At 43.2% G+C, this 20,531-nt stretch overlaps 1 protein-coding gene across 3 annotated transcripts in view; it reads right to left on the reverse strand.

The window, feature by feature from the left end:
* The window catches only part of DARS2 (aspartyl-tRNA synthetase 2, mitochondrial), a 39,270-nt gene that overhangs the window by 16,836 nt on the left and 1,903 nt on the right, over positions 1 to 20,531 (reverse strand). For all 3 annotated transcript variants that reach the window (XM_045028261.1, XM_045028263.1, XM_045028262.1), the window contains exons 2-12: positions 20,039 to 20,223; positions 18,494 to 18,593; positions 15,833 to 15,899; positions 15,169 to 15,270; positions 13,148 to 13,243; positions 12,070 to 12,193; positions 11,318 to 11,364; positions 7,433 to 7,539; positions 3,357 to 3,426; positions 1,926 to 2,105; positions 764 to 871 (exon numbers count right to left, since the gene is read on the reverse strand). In XM_045028261.1, the coding sequence (XP_044884196.1) occupies positions 764 to 871; positions 1,926 to 2,105; positions 3,357 to 3,426; positions 7,433 to 7,539; positions 11,318 to 11,364; positions 12,070 to 12,193; positions 13,148 to 13,243; positions 15,169 to 15,270; positions 15,833 to 15,899; positions 18,494 to 18,593; positions 20,039 to 20,165 (1,128 nt within the window). In that variant the 5' untranslated portion in view covers positions 20,166 to 20,223. The remainder of the gene's footprint in view (positions 1 to 763; positions 872 to 1,925; positions 2,106 to 3,356; positions 3,427 to 7,432; positions 7,540 to 11,317; positions 11,365 to 12,069; positions 12,194 to 13,147; positions 13,244 to 15,168; positions 15,271 to 15,832; positions 15,900 to 18,493; positions 18,594 to 20,038; positions 20,224 to 20,531) is intronic.

Consider the following 20,531-nt stretch of genomic DNA (forward strand, 5'->3'; position numbering starts at 1 on the left):
CTATTTCTTTTGTTTATCATTTTTTAACAGTGCAAATATTTGTAATAAAAAATAATATAAAGTGAGCACTGTACACTTTGTAATCTGTGTTGCAATTGAAATCAATATATTAAAGAATGTAGAAAAACATCCAAAAATATTTAATAAATTTCAATTGGTATTCTATTGTTTAACAGTGCGATTAAAACTGTGATTAATTGTGATTAATTTTTTTATATAGAAATATATAAATAAAATAGAAAGTAACAATTACTTCTAGATTTACAGTCAAGCTTGGATTTGATCTTTGACCGTATTGTTATGAGGATCCATATTAATGATCTCCACCCAGGTAACAAACGCCCACATGGGAGGGAGCCATTATCTGTGTGTCTGTCTCACCAGTCCAGGAAGGAGTGATGGCTTGCCCAAGTCTATTTCAGACCCTTGCCTCTGGGCAGAATTTATTATTCAAGCCCAAAACAAAAACTGCTCCTCTAACCAAAGCAGGCTACAGTCCCCAGAGGCTTTTCCCCTTGGCCTCTCTCAGCTCCAGATGCTCTTCACACTATTACCTGATGACCTAACACCACAACCTCAGCTGAGAGGCAACTAATCAGTCAAAGGTGGGACTAGGCCAATGTCCCCAGAAAGGGGCCAGTCACACTGTGACAGAGGGATTGTTATTAAGGATAAACTTAAATCAACAGAGCTTATTAATTTCAAAAATTTACTTTCTTTACACTGTGCTTTGCCACTAACAATACAGAACTACACCACTCACCGCTCCCTGAGGAATACAAATGGCTTTGACAGTGCCTTGGGGCTTGTTGACAGCATTCTGCACAAATCCGATTTCCACACTCCTAAACACGTCACTGATATCAATGATCTGAGAGACAGAAAGAGCACATAAAAGAGAAGAGATGTCAGGAACATGCAGTGGGGAACTGTTCCTGTGTCCTCCATTTGCAGCAAGATCTCCTGGGACAGCAAACCACGCTTCAAGAAACCACAGGGCACTTATAAATAAACCAATGGAGCAGTGGTTTAGAAGTCACAGACTTCAGGAAGAGAAAGTCTAAATACGAGACTCAGTGAGAGTCTGGATGGTTTAGGGGATTGCTAATGGAATCCAAAGACTTTCACCTCTAGGTGACCAGTCTGAACGTACCTCTAGTCAGCAGTGGCCAAAGGGTGTCAGCAGATAGTATCAATGAGAGCTCCTATGAGACATGAGTTTGGTGATCTCAGCCCAAGTTCCCCAGAACACATACCCACAGTGGGATAACATCAGCTCAGATCAGCCATGATGCAGCCCTTTCAAATCTTCACATAGCAGCAAGTATAAAATGTTGTGCAACATTTTTCAGTACTGCTTCCCCCATTACATTTATGAACAGTTATTTTCTGCACAATAACAATTATTGAAGAAAGAACCAAAATCACAGCTGGTAAGAGCCTCAGAGAGACCAAGGAATGAACTGGACTGGGGAGACTGAACTAGCCTATCTCTTGAGTTGGTCCTGCCAGGTCAGGAGCAAGACACATTGTCTGGATTTCTCACCAATCTTGTGGTCTCTATGGATGATTTGAGGACTTCAGTTCCCAGCACTGTCAATCCTTCCTACCCTACAAGGCATGTCCTTGGTGTTAATGTATCCTAGTTAGGATATAAATGAGAAAGATAGGACACCCAAAAGAACAAATTGGTTGGAAGATCCCAAATCCATCTTGCATCACTGCCTTAATATCCCATTAGTACAGCTTCCAGTGACATAAGGAGCCGACTACAATTGCAGGGCTTTCAGAACCAGTAGATGTTATGGCACCAAGACTCTCTCACTTCCATCCACATGGAGAAGTGGAGTGTAAACAGAGATGATCAGGAAACACTGAAAAGGAGAAGGAGAAAGGATAGATGTTTCCAATGGGAGACAGCGCACCTTCATACCAAAGCGAGTGTCTGGCTTATCAGTCCCATACTCCGCCAATGCCTCAGCATAGCTCATGGAAGGGAAAGGGGTGGTAATAGGGCCTCTCTCATTAGGCCAGGAATACTGGAGCAGGCCCTCAATGAGTCTCTGGATCCCAGCTTGGTCTACAAACGACATCTCAATATCGATCTTAAAGAAATAACAAAAGGATCATTACGCATTAGCTACAGGCACCAGGAAAACTGCATTCTAGTCCCCCCTTATAGCTCTTTTTGGGACCCAAAGGCTTTGTATATAAAGTGATCATAAAGAGGATTAGACGCAATATACTGCATATACCACAAATGCCTTACACAAAGGGCATGTGGTTAACCTCACATAGTTAGATACATCATCACAGAGAATCCTGCCCATGGTATCAGCAATAATCCCCTGTTCAGAAGCCGAATGACCATTAGTGAATTCAGGGCACAAGTTGAAGACTTGGAATGAGCTGGGCCAACCAGTCTTGTTCAGGAGCCAAGCACACTGCACTGGGAGCTTCTGTGGAAGAGGAGCAGACCAGCCCCGGAGAGCAGCACACATTTCACCACCAAGGTGCCAAAATAACCAAACTAGCTGACACTGGTACCTGTAGTGGTTGAAACCATCCTTCATCCCAGAACTCAGTGAATACCTGCTAGGGCACGTGGAATACATGTCCCCAAACACTAGGCCAAATAATGTTTCCAAGGTGAACAGTGATGAGCAAGTTTCATACCAAATGGATGGACTATACCAGTGGTTCTCAACCAGGGGTTCATGTACCCCTGGGGATACCCAGAGGTCTTCCGGGGGTACCCAACTAATGTAGATCAATGTTTCTCGACCTGGGGCTTGCGGCCCCATGGGCAGTCATGGGTCGGGTTTAGGGAAGTTGCAAATGCTGGGCTAGCATTAGGAGGTGGCAAGCAGGGCAACTGCCCAGGGCCCCATGCCACAGGGGCCTCCAGCAAAACTAAGTTACACACTTCAGCACCAGGCTGCAGGGCTTTGGTTCCAGCCCTGGGTGGCAGGGCTTGGGCTTCAGACAAGGCTCATAAGTGAAAAACAGGCTCAATATCACACTGAAATGTAAGTACAATACTTATATTCCAATCAATTTATTTTATAATTATATGGTAAAAATGAGAAAGTAAGCAATTTTTCAGTAATAGTGTGCTGTGACACTTTTGTATTTTTATGTCTGATTTTGTAAGCAAGTAGTTTTTAAGTGAGGTAAAACTGGGGGTACTCAAGACAAATCAGATTCCTGAAAGGAGTACTGTCCTCTGGAAAGGTTGAGAACCACTGGACTATACCAATAATACTTGCTACTAACAATGCTGTATGAGATCTCCTAAGTGGCCTGAGACCTTGCCAGAGTGAAGCAGCTAAAGAGTCTGTTTGGGAATACGTTACCTGAGTGAATTCCGGCTGCCTATCTGGCTTTGAACCTTCATCTCGATAGCAACGGGCGACCTGAAAGTACCTGCAATTGAAATTAAAGGCACCCTAAATTAAATTGTGGCTACAGAATTGCACCCTCAGCAAGTTCACAGATGAAACTAAGATGGGGGAGAGGTGGATACACTGGAGGGTAGGGATAGGGTCCAGAGTGACCTAGACAAACTGCATGATTGGGCTAAAAGAAATCTGATGAGGTTCAACAAGGACAAGTGCAGAGTTCTGCACTTAGGATGGAAGAACCCCATTCACTGCTACAGGCAGGGGACCAACTGGCTAAGCGAAGTTTTGCAGAAAAAGACCTGGGGATTACAGTGGACGAGAAGCTGGATATGAGTCAGCAGTGGGCCCCTGTTGCCAAGAAGGAAAACGGCATATTGGGCTGCATTACCAGGAGAATTGGCAGCAGACCGAGGGAAGTGATAATTCCCCTCTATTCGGCACTGGCGAGGCCACATCTGGAGTATTGAGTCCAGCTTTGGTCCCCCCACTACAGAAGGGATGTGGACAAATTGGAGAGAGTCCAGTGGAGGGCAACAAAAATTATTAGGGGGCTGGGGCACATTACATGAGGAGAGGCTGAGGGAACTGGGCTTATTTAGTTTGCAGAAAAGAAGAGTGAGGGGGGATTTGATAGCAGCCTTCAACTACCTGAAGGATGGTACCAAGGAGGATGGAGCTAGGCTGTTCTCAGTGGTGGCAGATGACAGAACAAGGAGCATTGGTCTCAAGTTGCAGTGCGGGAGGTCTAGGTTGGATATTAGGAAACACTATTTCACTAGGAGGGTGGTGAAGCACTGGAATGGGTTACCTATGGAGATGGTAGAATCTCCATCCTTAGAGGTTTTTAAGGTCTGACTTGACAAACTCTGGCTGGGATGATTTAGTTGGGGTTGGAGCTGCTTTGAGCAGGGGGTTGAACTAGATGACCTCCTGAGGTCTATTCCAACCCTAATTTTCTATGATTCTAAGCTTCATTATGTAGTCCTGCCATGAGTGCACAGGACTGGATTGGATCACCTCTCAAGGTCCCTTCCAGTCCTATGATTTCTCCTGATGATTCATGCTGTAGATACCAACCAGGATGAGCCACCTTCCAGCAGTGACCTCTTGGAGGAGGCCAACATCTCAGTGGCACTCCACCAGTGCCATCTAGGACTCTAGGCAAAAAAACCCAGCCAAACCTCCTCTTCTTCTATGTTATACTGGGCTATGCAAGCACACCAATTGCATGTGAGGAATTCTTATGGGATGGTCCTCCCAACTGTCTGATGCTGCTGGGAAGAGAAGTTCCTCTAGAATGTTTCCCTACCACTCTCTGGCATTTCCTGCTTTTATTTCATGAAGCAGGCATGTTAAAAGGCATTGCACTCATGTGCTGGGCCTGTGTCTTTTCCAAGTCTCAGGCCTGGTCTACACTACGCGTTTAAACCAAATTTAGCAGCGTTAAACCGATTTAACCCTGCACCCGTCCACACAATAAGGCCCTTTATATCGATATAAAGGGCTCTTTAAACCGGTTTCTGTACTCCTCCCCGACGAGAGGAGTAGCGCTGAAATCGGTATTGCCATGTCGGATTAGGATTAGTGTGGCCGCAAATCGACGGTATTGGCCTCCGGGCGGTATCCCATAGTGCACCATTGTGACCGCTCTGGAAAGCAATCTGAACTCGGATGCACTGGCCAGGTAGACAGGAAAACCCCCACGAACTTTTGAATTTCATTTCCTGTTTGCCCAGCGTGGAGCTCTGATCAGCACGGGTGGCGATGCAGTCCCAAATCCAAAAAGAGCTCCAGCATGGACCGTACGGGAGCTTCTTGATCTGATCGCTGTATGGGGAGACAAATCTGCTGTATCAGAGCTCCGTTACAGAAGATGAAATGACAAAGCATTTGAAAAAATCTCCAGGCTATGACAGACAGAGGCCACAGCAGGGACTCAGCACAGTGCTGCGTGAGAAGCTTAACGGAAAGCCAAAGAATCAAATGGACGCTCATGGAGGGAGGGAGGGGGTACTGAGGACTCCAGCTATCCCTCAGTCCCCGCAGTCTCCGAAAAGCATTTGCATTCTTGGCTGGGCTCCAAATGTCTGAAGGGTCAAAAACATTTTCCCGGGTGTTTCAGGGTGTATGTCGTCAATTTACACCCTTCCCATCCTGAAAGAAAAGGGAAAAAAATCGTTTCTCGCCTTTTTTCAATGTCACCCTATGTCTACTGCATGCTGCTGGTAGACGGGGTGCTGCAGCGCTAAACAGCGGCATCCTCTCCCCTCCCCTCCCCTCCCCGGTGGCAGACGGTACGGTACAAAAGGATTGATAGCCGTCCTCGTCATCATCCTGTGAGTGCTCCTGGCTGGCCTCGGTGAGGTCTGACGAGGGCGCCTGGGTAAAAATAGGTCATTCCCAGCAGATGGTGCAGAACGGCTGGTAACCGTCCTCATCATAGCAACTGGGGGCTGAGCTCCATCAGCCCCACCCAGTCATGTCTAAAGAAAAGATTCTGTACTGCCTGGACTATCATAGCAGCGGAAGGCTGGTCTCCTCTCCCCCCCTACCCTTTAATGTCCTGCCTGGACTATCATAGCAGCTGGAGGCTTCCTCCCCCTCATTTTATCTCACTAAAAAGTCTGTGTTTCTTATTCCTTCATTCTTTATTACTTCATCACACAGATGGGGGGACACTGCCACGGTAGCCCAGGAGGGTTGGGGGAGGAGGGAAGCAACGGGTGGGGTTGTTGCAGGGGCACCCCCTAGAATGGCATGCAGCTCATTATTTCTGCAGGATCTCTGGGGCTCTGACACGGAGTGGCTGTGCTCTCTGGTTCTCTAGTACACTTGCCCCATATTCTAGGCTGGACTGACTCTATTTTTAGACAAAAGATAGGAAGGGAATGACCCAAGGGGTCATTCCCATTTTTGCCTATGCGCCCCCAGCCGACCTCAGCGAGGCCATCCAGGAGCACCCATGATAGCAGCAGACGGTACAGAACGACTGATAACCATCATCTCATCGTCAATTTACAATGGCAGACGGTGCAATATGACTGGTAATCGTCTCTGCTATCTTGCAAAGGCAAATGAATGCTGCTGTGTAGCAGTGCAGTACCGCGTCTGTCAGCAGCATCCAGTACACATACGGTGACAGTGACAAAAGGCAAAACGGGCTCCATGATTGCCATGCTATGGCGTCTGCCAGGGCAATCCAGGGAAAAAGAGCGCAAAATGATTGTCTGCCGTTGCTTTCCCGGAGGAAGGATTGAGTGACGACATTTACCCAGAATCACCCGCGACACTGTTTTTGCATTGGGATCTCAACCCAGAATTCCAATGGGCAGGGGAGACTGCGGGAACTATGGGATAGCTGCGGGATAGCTACCCACAGTGCAACGCTCTGGAAATCGACGCTAGCCTCGGTACATGGACGCACACCACCGAATTAATGTGCTTAGTGTGGCCGCGTGCACTCGACTTTATACAATCTGTTTTACAAAACCGGTTTATGTAAAATCGGAATAATCCCGTAGTGTAGACATACCCTCAATCACACACAACAGTCTAGTTTTATCTCAATGGGAGTTGGTTATCTTGGTCAATCCCAGGTGAGGGCTGCACCATGCTTTCATTTTCTGCTTTCAAGCATTCCATTCCTTGAAAAGCCTCCTCCCAAGTTTTAGTTCAGAATTAGACTAAAGTGGAAAATTTCACACTTGCAAGTATGTGATTTAGCCACACACCTCCCATTCATTTCAATGGGAGTCATGTGGCTAAATCCACTACTTGGCTTTGAGAGTCACAATTTATGCTTTACAATTTCTAAGCTTCTCCCACTTTAGGTCACTTACCTCATCCATTTAAGGCCATTCTACCCACACAAAAAAAGAGCTCTAAGGGCGAGATCCTCAAAGGTTAATTTAGTTGCCTAACTCCAACTGAAATCAGTTTGTGGGGGAATTTTTAACTTCTCCCATGTCAAAGAGAATGGACCCCATAACATTAATGTTTCAGAGAAAAGGCGGCAAAGGAATGCTCACCTGTCCAGACCTCCAATCATCAGGAGCTGCTTAAATTGCTGAGGACTCTGCGGCAGACAGTAAAACTTTCCAGGCTCCCTGGAAGGTACCACAAATTCCTTTGCACCCTGGTACGGAAGAGGGGAGAGAGACTTTTTAATGGGTGTACAACTGCCAACTTGAACCCTGCCATAGGATCTTATTGATGCAAATAGCGTAGTAAGTTTCAAAAGAGAAGTAAACAATTATGAACCTGACCAAAAGCCAGCTGAAGTCAATGGAAGATTTTCCATGGACTCCAAAGAGCTTTTTGTTAGGCTCCCTATGAATAAGAACAGCACCAGTGGTTTTACGCTAATTAGGATCAAATTACAAAAGTTTGTGATAATGGGGCATAAGATCCTCACCAGCTGGATGGAGTTAGGATGAAATCTCCTCCCAGGGTACAGAACTGAAGAATTAGGGGCACTATGCAACAGCAGGGTGTGTGTGGGGGGGATAGGACAGGATGGTCTACCTCTCTGTTTTTTTCCCCTTAGCTATTTTTTCCTGTACCGGGTTCTCTTGTTTTGTGTGTTATCAGTGGATTTAATATGAATGAGGAGTGAAAGGGGTTATGTTCTTTGTTTTCTTTCTTCTTTTTGTTAATAGCTGCAGCATTTTTTCTTTCTTTATCCTCCCCCAGAAAACTAGAAAAGGAGAAATAGGCAAATGCAGCTGCCCATGTAAAAGCTACTCTTGGTGGCTGCCAACGACCAAAAAGCCAGATTAGCCAAATCTTGCTGGAAAGATGGGAACCTGAGGCACACGAAATGGGTTAAAAGTTATAAGCCTCAGGAGATGGTGGCCAGCCAGGGAAGCTCCGATTTAGAGTTTGTGGGTGAACTTCATGTTAGGTTTCTAACCATCAGAGGAGTGAGGTTCTGGAACAGCCTTTCAATAAGAATAGTGGGGGCAAACAATCTAACTATTTTTAAAATGAAGCTTGATAAATTTATGAATGGGATTGATTGTATGACAGCATTGTCTGTGATAGTAAGGGACTGGACTTGATGGTCCAGGAGGTCCTTTCCAGTCCTATATTCCCATGTTACTGTGGGCTAAGATCCTTATGCTGTATTTCACAGTGACCTTTGTTGTATTAGGGGGGTTTTGGTCCCCATTTTCCAAGGCGCAGGGAAGGATTAATACATTCTATTTCTTTTACTCTATCTGCACCTGTTTTCTTTATAAATCCATCCCATCTGCTTGGCCTCTCTGTTAGAGGCTGACCCTTCCACTGAGACATCTGGCAGTAGTAACTATTGGGGAGAGGATACTGGAGCAGAGGGAACATTGATCTCATGTTCTCTCTCCATATCACACACCCACCCCTATTGTTTCAAAATAGCCTGCACCCTGGTTACTAGCTAGAAATCTCTTCCATTAGAACTGCCTAAAGCTTCAGGTCTCTGAACTTTCCTAACAGGTGAATATATTTTGAGGTGACGATGGACTAATCTCAGAGGTGATGTACATGACGGTGTAGGTTTCATTTTAATTTGGTGTAAGTTAGGCAATGGAGGGGGAGGTTGTGGCAGAAACAACAACCAACAGGAAGAGATGAGATAACACAACTGCCCACCCCACGTACCTTACAGCTCCTTATATCCTCCTGTTGCTTGTTCTTCTGCGGCAACCTTGGCTTTCTGTCCTCTCAGCATGTCAGTTACAATGATTTACCCACAGGAAATTCATACACCACCATGCAAATCCCCTCTGACTCTGGCCCAGCATCCAGGCTCTGGGAGGGGAATGTTGGGTGCATCACTATCTTGTCCTCATTTCTACATCATCAGGGAGAATACCCTTCTCTGCATACTGGGGGAGCTGACAAGCCGGGTTTTTTTTTGGCTCTTGAAAAGCTGCCTGTCTCTCAAGACAGAGCTAAGTGAAAAGTCCAGCCACTGTTTTCTTAGGTGACCTAACCTCAGATGCAGGAACAGGCTACAAACAGTAGCTGTAAATGGGTGAGCTGAGGTCTTTTGCAAAATTAAGAAAAAATTTATTCTAATCATCACTACTGAAATCTGGGGCCAGCCCTGGTGGCTGGGCACTTAGGACTTTGAACTGTCATGTGTACAATGTGGGTGTGAATCCCAGTTCTGATGTCACATTCCAAGGGTCACCAGGAACTGGCAGCCACAGTTTGGTTAGCCTCAAAGGGAGGAAATGCCTGGTGTTTTCTACACTGACCCTTCTTATCACTTAAGGAGTCGCATCAGGGGGCTCTGAAAAGATTCCTGTCCTCTGGCAGAAGGCTAGTGACTGGGGTTCAGCTTTGATTGGCAGGTTAACAATGGATTAAAATGGGAGCAGCTGATAACTGGGCTCTGAAAATATAAAGAAACCCCTCAAAGAAAAGAGAAAAATGTTTACAAACCCATTATATTCATTTTCTAATTCAACAGTTATTCCCTCCTATTTCTTTCATGTGATTCACTTACGTGGCTTGCCTAGGCAAGAAGTTAATAGCTGAAATAGTCAATGCAGCATTGGCCCTACTATGGCTACTCAAGAGATGTTAGCATGTTGGTTAAGGATGAGATGTACAAAGGAAAATGAGCATAACAGAACTTCAGGCTGTATTCAGAATTCTCTAGTCACTGTGGTAAATCATTCCCCTGTAAGGGCCTAATCCAAAGCTCACTCATGTCAACAAGAGTCTTTCTAATGCCTTCAATGGGCTTTGGACAGACTATCTTTCCTCCTGCTACAGTCACACTTCTATGTCAGCACGTAAAAAGCAGCTCTGTGTTGAGCCCAATGTGACCAGAGCTAGATCCAGGACCAACAACCTGGCTTCTGCCTTGCAGAAAACAATGATGCAAACTCTGACAATCTTACTCCTGAAGGACTCACGCAGTCTGGCCTAGGTTTATATGGTTAGAAACTGGGTGGACTTTTGTTAGTGCCTGTGGTATGCGTTTCCATAAATGGCTAAAATCTGTTGTGTGAGGCTGGACTGAACATTTGCAAATGTGTACATTAATTAGAACTTAAAAACCAGCATCTCCTAGAAGTTTGGGATGAAAATGTCCTGTGTATAGCTTGTTGAATCTCCTCAGCCAGGACTGGATGGTTCCCTTTCATAGATTTGATAAAACTTTCTCCTATTTAATCTTAAACATCCCAAAGGACTGTCTTCATCACTTCTACAATAACATGCTATCCAACTATATGGATTTAAGAAGGCCATCTAACTATAAGATATGTCAGTTAGAGGACAGAGCATAGATCCTTACACCATTCATTACTAGGCTAGCGGTCTCTAACACCACATTATTACTTAACAAAATAAAAGTCCAGAATATAAAATTGGAAATTAAATAGCCTTAAATGGGAATACTACTATAGTGACTTACACAAGAGATACATGCCAATAGAATGCAGTTTTCTGGAATATGATCCTTGAAAAACAGGATTCAGAGTCATATGCACTGCACTGCAAGATAGCAGCTTTGTTCTTTCATGATACTAGAAGATTCTGAGTCAAAACATGGGTTATCACTCTGTCCTATCCACCCCCTCATGCCTCAAAAGGACCCATTTGACATATTAGTAACTGGCAGCAGGAGCAACATTTGCTGAGGGGCAAGGGAGGCAGTTCCCCCTCAACACATTGGTTTGCCACCCCCGACTTCACATGATACAATATAATCACATATAATGTTCTATATGCTGATATGACTTTGCCTGCCTCCCACACCTGGAATTTTCTGAAACAATGCTCCTGACTGGGAGATAAACAGTTAAGTAGTAACACATGACAGAAATAAAGGCAGAGAGGCAGACAAGGACACATGAGCAAGTAAGTAGTCTATATGATTGCAGGAGGCCAAGATGGATGACTAAGAGCATACATACCCCTGGAGTTCTCTTAAATAGTGTTGGGGTTTCTACATCCACAAACCCTAAAAAACAAACATAAGCTTCAGATATTGAATATGCTGAGAATGTTGGTTTGAGACAAGTTGACTGGAGACTGTGGTTAGTCAGCTTGAGGTAGTCTGGCAGAGCATGCAGGTCCTCAGTCATATACAGACTCTTGATTCTTTTTCAGGACGACTAAAGATTACTTATGCAGGCACAGCCTGATACTGAGGGGTGCTGAGCACCCAACAACTCCTATCATGACTTGAGTTCTCAGCCTCTCATGTAACAAGCTGCATAGTTGCTTATGTTTGCACTGGCTACTCTCAACAATTAGGCTAAAATTTTGCAAAAGTGACCAGTAATTTTAAGATGAGCACCTGCACTCTGATAATTAGGCCCTTATAAAGGCATATAAAGAAAGACACCCAAAAACTGAGATGCCCAAAAATCACTAGTCACTTTTTAAAATCTTGGCCTTAACATTTATTGTATACATACTGTTCATTCAGAAACGATCATCTGTGGCATGATAAGGGACTTATAGCCGCTGTGCTCTTTAGACATCCCAATATCCCACCCCATGGTATGTTCCTGGGATATAGAGCCATGTCAGGGCAGCACTTTGCCCAGCACCTCTCCCCTAGTATGTCAGGCAGTAGTAGAGCAGATAGCAAGAACAAGGAGAAAAGAAAAAGATGATAAAGTGCTAAGAACTAGATACTCACTAGATATATTTCTCTTACCATGGAGATTACAGAGGTACTCCCGCATTTTCATAACCATCTGTGATCTCAGCCGCAGGTTATGTTGCATCTGGAAGCTGCGCAAGTCCAAGTAGCGATACTGCATGCGCAAGGCCTCAGATTTCTAAAGAGAAAAGGATTGTGATTAAAGAGCAAAAGCCAAACCAGATGCCCATAAAAGCTTCTTCAAAGACCACAATAGAAAGGTGGAAGAAAACATAGAACCCTGCATTACTGCCAGTCACTCATGACCTATGTGGAAAAGCATTAGTTGCTTAGGTCACACTCTGACTCTAACTGTGATAGGAGCTGCATGCTCTAAGCTCTATATTCTGGAATGCTCACTTTTCACTTGGCAGCAACAGATCATAATAATCCTACTTGGGACTTGTAGGGTGTTTTCAATCATAGATCTCAAAGCATTTTGCAAAGGTGAACAAGCATTATTAAACTAATTTTACAGATGGAGAAAACTGAGATACAAGACATTGTGTGAGCTGCCCAGTCACATAGTGAACCAGTGGCACAGAGGATATAGAGCCCTGTTTTCTTGAATGCTGGTCCCAACCCCTATCCACTGGTCCACATTTCATAGGGAAGAGAAAGGACACAATAATCAGTGATGCAAGACATACCTAACCATCAGTCTGAGTGATCTTAGTGTCCTAGAGGGATATACTCTCTTGCTAGCTGGCCGCATGCCTGGGTGAGGCTATATACCTTAACTTTTAAACACATTAGTCCTCCTGAGACCTTTTGCTTCACAATCACAAAAGATGGACATGAGCCCAAATTTTCCTTGTTCCCATCATACCACCAATTCTTACTGTCATTATATTTATAAACCCAAAGCACGGAGCCAATTTAGGCCTTACATTCTACTTTGCTATTACAATTTCACTCTCAGCGCTTACTCTAGGCATGTTCCATTGTAAACAACTCTTGCCCCAGAGCACAGAAGGTGGGAGTAAGACGAGAATGCCCTACAACAGTGCAACGACACTGCTCTGCCATTCAGCATGGCAAATTCTAACTCTTCTGAAGAGTCAGTGCTTAATGCCTAAAGGCAGGCAGCCACCTTGATAAAGTCTTTAATTTCAAAGGGCAGCTTCTTGCAGGAATTCAGGACCTCAGCTGTCTTCACCTTCACTTCAATGTCACCTGTTGGCATTCTCTGAAACAGAGAAAAATAGATTTGAACATCAGGCAAAATACTTGGACAAGTTTCTTTCTAGATTCATGGATTTTCAGGCTAGAAAGGATGCTTATGATTATCCAGTCTGACCCCCTTACAGCACAGGGCAAAGAATGTCTCTTGATCAGTTTCTCCAAATATTCCTCAATATTCATTGGCAGTTTAAGGCCAATCAGTTCCTATTTAAGACACACCGGTTCTCACTCTCCTTCAGTAGTGTATCCATCCCTATTAGAAGTGAACCTGCTTTCTTGCCCATAATCTGCTCTCTCCCTATGACACGTACCAACTACAAGGCAAGAGTTAGGGCCTGATCCTGCCAACACTCATGCACATGCTTAACTTTATGCTCAAGAATAATCTCCTCATCTTCACTGATGTATAACAGGGGTATTGCAAACAAGAGTAGGGAGGCATTTGACACTGATGCGACCACTAGTGGAAACTTGTGTAAAGAATTCCAGAAGGCTGTTGATACGTTGGAGAATGTTCAGAGAAGAGCCACAAGAATGATTTAACAATTGAAAAAACATACTTTATAGTGATAAACTCAAGGAGCTCAATCTATATAATTTAACAAAGAGAAGGTTAAGGGATGACTTGATCACAATCTGAAAGTACCTACACATGGGGAACAGAAATTTGATACAGAAGGTCTAGCAGACAAAGGTATAACAAGATCCAATGGCTAGAAGTTAAAGCCAGACAAGTTCAAACTAGAAATCCGATGCACACTTTTAACAGTGAGGGTAACTATCCATTGGAACAACGTACAAAGGGCAGTGGTGGATTCTCCATCACTGGCAATTTTTAAATCAAGATGGGATTTTTTGTAAAAGATATGCTCTTGTTCAAACCAGCAAAACTGTATGGCCTGTGTTATACAAGAGGTCAGACTAGATGATCCGTGTCCCATTTGGATTAATAATCTATGAATCGATAAATGTTGGCAGTATCAGGCCCTTAACCTTTAATGTGGAGAAGAGCTATGGTTCAGCTCATTGGTAAATGAATTGCCCGCCCCCCATGACACCCAGGAACTGTAAAGGTTACACCAATTTCCATCAGTAGAGTTTCCAATTGAATTCTAAGGTAGACTTGAGTTTTTCTCCCATCTATCATCACTGCCACAATAAAGACCACTAAACTTTGTTATCCATTCCTTCCCATCTTGCAGGACAGAGTGGAACACCTTCTACTAATCAGAGAAGACCACATTAAAGTTTCCAATATGTGCCTTAAAAAAAAAGCTAACTGTGGAGCCCAGAGCTGGCATACTTTGTGATAGCATCTAGTGGCTAGAGAAGTGGATTGGGCATTAGAACTCCTGGGTTCTGTACTCGGGCCTTCCAATGACTAGTTGTGTATGGTCTTGGAAGAGTCACTTAAAGCTGCTGACAACGAGAGCTGTGGGTATGGAACACCTCTGAACAATCAGGAAATTAACCTCCATGCTTCAACTTCTCTATCTATAAAATGGATAATCAAACTTACCGACAGCAGGCACGAGTAAAAATGGTCAACAATTACTGCAGAAGTACTATGGCATTTCTTATATTTAGACTAGCAAACCAAAAATATGGATGGTAAAGTCTGGCCTTTTTTCGTGGTGACCAGTGCCTGTCAGAGGGGTATTGTGGGACTTAATTAGTGTTTGTGAAGTGCTTTGAAGTTCCTGGAAGGTGCATGCCATAGCAGTTATTTCTATTTCATTGTATTCACAATTCTTTCACATCACTCCAAGATGGATTATCATACCTTGGAGAAAACAAGCTTGCTAATGGCAAAGCAATGACACAACGTGTGCAGCATGAATCCACCTACAAAATCTCTGTGCTAAATTCAGTGCACTTTACCAGCGTGCCAAACTCTAGAAAATCCCAGAAAGATTTCAAAGCACTAACCGGGTTCTTCTGCCCCGGGGGCCGAGAGGTGACTGTCCCAGTTACCCTCACAACAGATTCCACAGGGGCATCATACAAGACCTTCTTAACATGGGAATGTGCCTGCAGGAAAAAAAATACTGAGATGTCATGGAAACTGAAGTCACATTGCAGACTGTGCCATGCTTGGATGCTTTTCTGTTTTCTTTATGGCCTCCTCTCAGACTAAATTTAAAGATAATTCTTTAGAAACCAGTTGTATGACATTATTACTACTTGTATTGCAGTAGCATCTAGGAACCCCAGTCATGGACCTATGCTAGGTGCTGTACAAAGAAAAAACAAAAAGATGGCCCCTTTCCCAAAGATGTTACAATCTAAGAAATCTTACATTCTGAGCACAACTCACTCAAAGATAGGTCTCTAGCTCAGCTAAGAGCTTTAGTAATCACAATCCTTTTGCTTTACTTCAGGAGTGCTCAAATTTTGCTCAACCTGGGGCTGCGCTAGCAATCTGTCAGGAGACTGAGGGCCACAGATGATGTACATAAATCAGAGCAGACTGCAATACGTAATATAAATTCAGTCTGCTGAAACAGGACAGCTCATTCTGCCCTGGACACCATGGGGGACAAAAAGTCTTTAAAGCAAAAAATCTAGAGACTCATCCCTTGGCAGCCCTTACCTCATCCTGTGGAATGATGATTTGTGTCAGTCCCTGGAAGTCCCTCAGAACCAGGAACAGGCCCTGTCTGAACATGATGAAAACAAAATGGAAAGAGTTGTTTCTCCCAGGGTTCAATCTTTTTTGCTTTTTAAGCCAAAACCTATGTTAATATCTTGTATTTTTGGGGACATTATGGCTTTCATCTCAAAGCACTTTAGAAACAACATGAATATAGGAATCACTTTACTCACTTTGGAAATCAGGGACAAAACAAATCTTTAATTTGGATTAGATTCAGGTACTAAACCAGACTATAAAAAACCGTAACAGCAGCGCTTGAATTTGAACACACCCATGAAGAATAAGAGTTTTGAATACACAACATAACATTTACAGGCCCTTGATACTGAACATCATAGTCTATCTGAACAAATCTAGCTAAGGAATCAAACTAAAGCTCAGGGAGAGATGAGAAAAAATGAAAACAAAGGAAATTATATTCAACTTCCTATAAAGAAACTTCATGTGGATAATCCAAGTCTCTAGAGTTGTTGTGATAGGATCTGTTTCCTCAGATACGGTAAATATACCTGTCATAAGTAACAGAGCCATGCACTGACAGATGGGATTCATTACTGAGCCTGTAGAAAGGTGAGAGCACAACATAATCTTGTAGTAATTATAAAGCCTTTTCTTGGAGCTCCATCCAGGACTGTTCCATGACATGTCTAGTACTGTTGATAAAAATCTATATAGCCCATTACTGTAGAATTCTAACAGATAAAGAACAACATCTTTACATTATAAAATGCAAAGGACCAGGCTCTGATCTTGGTTACACTCATCACTAAAATCACCAGAGTTAGTCCCAATTTACATGCACTGTACCCAGGGTAGAACCCAGAATGTGGCCCAATGTGGCCATAATTAAGTCAGAGTACTAAGAATATTGTGATTTAATGCTTTACTAAATATTTGCAAAAAATGTAATCACTGTAGCTATGCTAACATAGTTAGTACATTGAAGCATGTATTATTGTGTATATTCACCACTTTGAATTAGCACTGCAACTAGTTAGCTAACTTATTTTTCTTATTTATATTTTATGAATAATCCATATGTATTCTCAATGTGCATAATTAAGTCCTGTTGTCAAAAAAGCACACTCAAACCTCATGCGGCCTCTGTAAGGTGGAGATCATAGTATTTACCTACTTTCCACAGTTGTTGCAAGGATTAGTTAATGTTTGAGCAGAACTTTGAAGAAATATAAAGCACTCAGTGCAAAACATTTTAATCAAAACTAGTTTATCAACAATGCTACAATAAGTTTTATAATGTTCACACACTACTGTAGCCATTTCTGATTATTCAAAACTTAGATACTCATGTGATGGTCGCTGTAGAAAACCCTAACAGAGACGGCTTTGTATTCAGTAGTCAAATAAGACTAATCACTAGTATTTAGTGTTAGGGAAAATGACTCCAAAAGTGCCTTTGTCACATCCCCATTGTAATGCAGCAACCTCTAGGGCAATGCATAACAGCATACAGCAATACTAATCAAAGGTTTAGGGCAGAAAATGAAAAAGAACACAGTTTTCAACTGAAACAACAGTGGATGTTTAAATTGACAGAATGTAGTTACCCAAATACAAACTTGGTCAGGACTCCAGGGTTAACACTCAATTCCTGGGGAAGGTCCCAGGGGATATTTAATACAGGTAAATGGTCAGGACTTTGATGCAGAGGACTTGGTGGGAACATGGCTGGCTACTGTAATGAATCATCAGTGCCACTTCCTGCAGTACCTGAATTTTCTTTGGAGGTCTTCCATCCCAATCAATAGTGACCCAAAGCAGCCCTGCTTATCTTGTGAAAAGCAAGACGATCCCAGCACACAGTGACATGGCTGTACATGTACTAAAGCACAAAGTAACAGTGTGTGGGGAAAAAAATTCAGACAGATGCTAAAAAAAAGTTCTGTCTATTGATTCAACTACTAGATTATCCTTGTAGGTTCCCATCCATGTACCGACCTGAGCTTGCTTCATTTAGGACATTTGAGAGAATAACAGCACAAAGTGGTATCTCCTCCACAGAGAGCTTCAGTGGATACAGTGAAAGCCAATGGACATAAGGAAGCCTGTCCATAGCTTCCAGTTCCACTTCCCTCCTGGGTCTTTGCAAGTTTTAAATACTAATCTGACATGAATCTCATTGTTCAATACCAACTCTTCAGATGGGGCAGAGCTGGGAGGAATGTATGCACGCAAAGGTGACTTTAAACCCCTCTTCTGGGACCATGAGGGGGCCTGCCTGGCCACTGCATAAGTTAAAGCAGACTTAGAGCTACTCTAATTTACACTGTGCTTTCTGCAGCTCCCCAGTAGGCCCGGGAAACAGAGAACAGCTATATTGCATGCACTTGGGCCAGACCCTGACCTGTCCCTACACCCACGTCTGGGCACAGGGCACTTAGAGCTGGTGCTCTATACTGGCCAGGAAGCCACCCTGCACAGAGGATATTCTCAGAAAGGTGTTTCCTCACATTTTAAAGCCCTTTTATGCTGCCAGGGTGGTGTAAAGGGCTGTTAACATAACCAAGAATCAGGCTCTAGGAGCTGCCTTGGCTCCAGCAATGTAACCTCTCCGCCATCCATGTGGGTTGCATTTACCTTTGGTACTGAATCCATCCACACAAGGTGACCTCTTGGCCCACATGAGCAGAACGCAACTCTCCGCAAGTGTTGGTCCGAGCCACAAAGCTACTGAAATCTTGAGATAAAGCCAGAGAAAAACAGTTTCAATGGTAGCATAAATGCTAAACGAGAGCAATCTAGGTCCTGCGATTCAGAACAAAAAGGACAGTCCCTGCCCAACAGAGTTTTTTGTTTGTACAGTGCTTAGGACAATGGAGTACTGGTCCAGGATTAGGGCTCCTAGGCATTATGGTGATACAAATAAATAAAAATAATAATCCAAATCTGTTTTATGGCCTATATATAAACAGATCATTTCTCCCACCACTAAAGTGACTTCTTGGGTGAAAGCCAGCAGCCTTTAAGGATGGCATAGAAACACTACTTCCTTGCCTGAAATGATTTGTAAAGAAGACTGTATATCCAAAGAAAACAACAGGGACAACTATAGGGAGGCACAACTGAAACATGGCCATATGTGAACATCATCAGCTTTCTAAGAATCATAACAGTGATATTTGTCAAACAACCTGTACATACCAATTCTGGCAGCCTGGGTTGATGATCTGCTTATGCTACAAGTAACAACAGGTTTGCTGATCTCTCATCCTAATTCCAGCATGGTGCTCTTTAACATTTAAGCATAATCCACAACATTTGCCAATTTCTACTCAAAAAAGACCCAGGACAAAAATAGCAGAGGGTGTTGCAGGTATGGATTGAGTCATGTTGGCTGAGCTGTGTTGGGGGTTGAGGAACAGAGTAGCACTAGATCAAGGTCTAAATGTATTGACAAAACCACATAAGGAAAAACTGAAAGTCTCTGCCTGCTTTAGACAAGGCTAGCAAAGGCCTGATTCAAAGCCCATTGAAGTTAATGGGAGTCTTCCTATTAATTTCAATGGGCTTTGCATCAGGTCCTTAGACAATAAAAACAGATGAGTCAGTTTCATGCTCTGGTTGTTAAACATTCACACTGTGCTCTTGGGTTTTAAAGTTTATAGTATTTTAGAAGGTTAAAGGGAGACTCTCAACTTAGGCACATTCCTGCCTGAAAACATTTCACCTACTATTGTTACAGACCCTTAAAATTCCTAGAGGGGAAAAAAATTTCCCTCACTTTTATGTCAGATACAGTCAATTTTTATCTGTTTGTCCATATCCTTCACATTACAGTAGGAGAAAGGGAAAAAACGGTTTTCAGACAGGAAAATGTGATTTGAAACCAAAAAAATTGGCTTTGGCTCATGCCCCATGTGGGAATAATGTGCAAAAAGTAAAGAGCATAAATGGGTTAAGGTCTTTTTTAAAATATACATTTTAAAAATATCTAGAGGGAAGTGCTAATACATGTCTCATTTTAGTGATCGTTTAATTTTGTCTGGATTACCATATGAGGCTCTGTCACCCAGAATAAGAGCAAAGTTGAAGAAAAGACAAATAAGATACAAAACCTATTTTTGTAAATTCAGTATGTGAATATAAAATATTGTATTCAGACTTCCTCCCACCTCTGCTCACCTGATGCTCTTTTCTCTGAGCTAAGTGCCAAACTGCTGGAAACGTATCTGCACCCCGGTCTGTTTAGTTCTCTAGAGAACAGAGACAGCTGACTGTACAGCAGTCGCAGCCCGTGGCGGAATGACATCTTACAGGCCACAAAAGCTGGATGACAAACAAAAGGGCAGTCCTGGATCTTTCACACACTGGACAGTTTTAGGAAAAAACAACATGGAAAGTAATTTCACTTTGCAATCCTCAGATTTTATTCTTCAGTCAGTACTTGTGTCAAATTCTCCCTTGACTGACCAGCTGCCCTTATTTCCCGGAAGGGTCCATGTGATCTAATGGCTAGGGCACTGGCCTGAGAATTAGGAGACCTGAGACCCTGCTGTGCCAGTGATCAGCTATGTGATCTTGGACAAATTAATTCACCTCTCTGTACCTCTGCTTCTCCTCCCAACCTTTTACTGATTTGTCTATTTAGACTGTAAGATCTCCGGAAAAGGGACCA

The sequence above is a fragment of the Mauremys mutica genome, chromosome 8 (genome assembly GCF_020497125.1).
Source record: "Mauremys mutica isolate MM-2020 ecotype Southern chromosome 8, ASM2049712v1, whole genome shotgun sequence".
Lineage (NCBI taxonomy): Eukaryota > Metazoa > Chordata > Testudines > Geoemydidae > Mauremys > Mauremys mutica.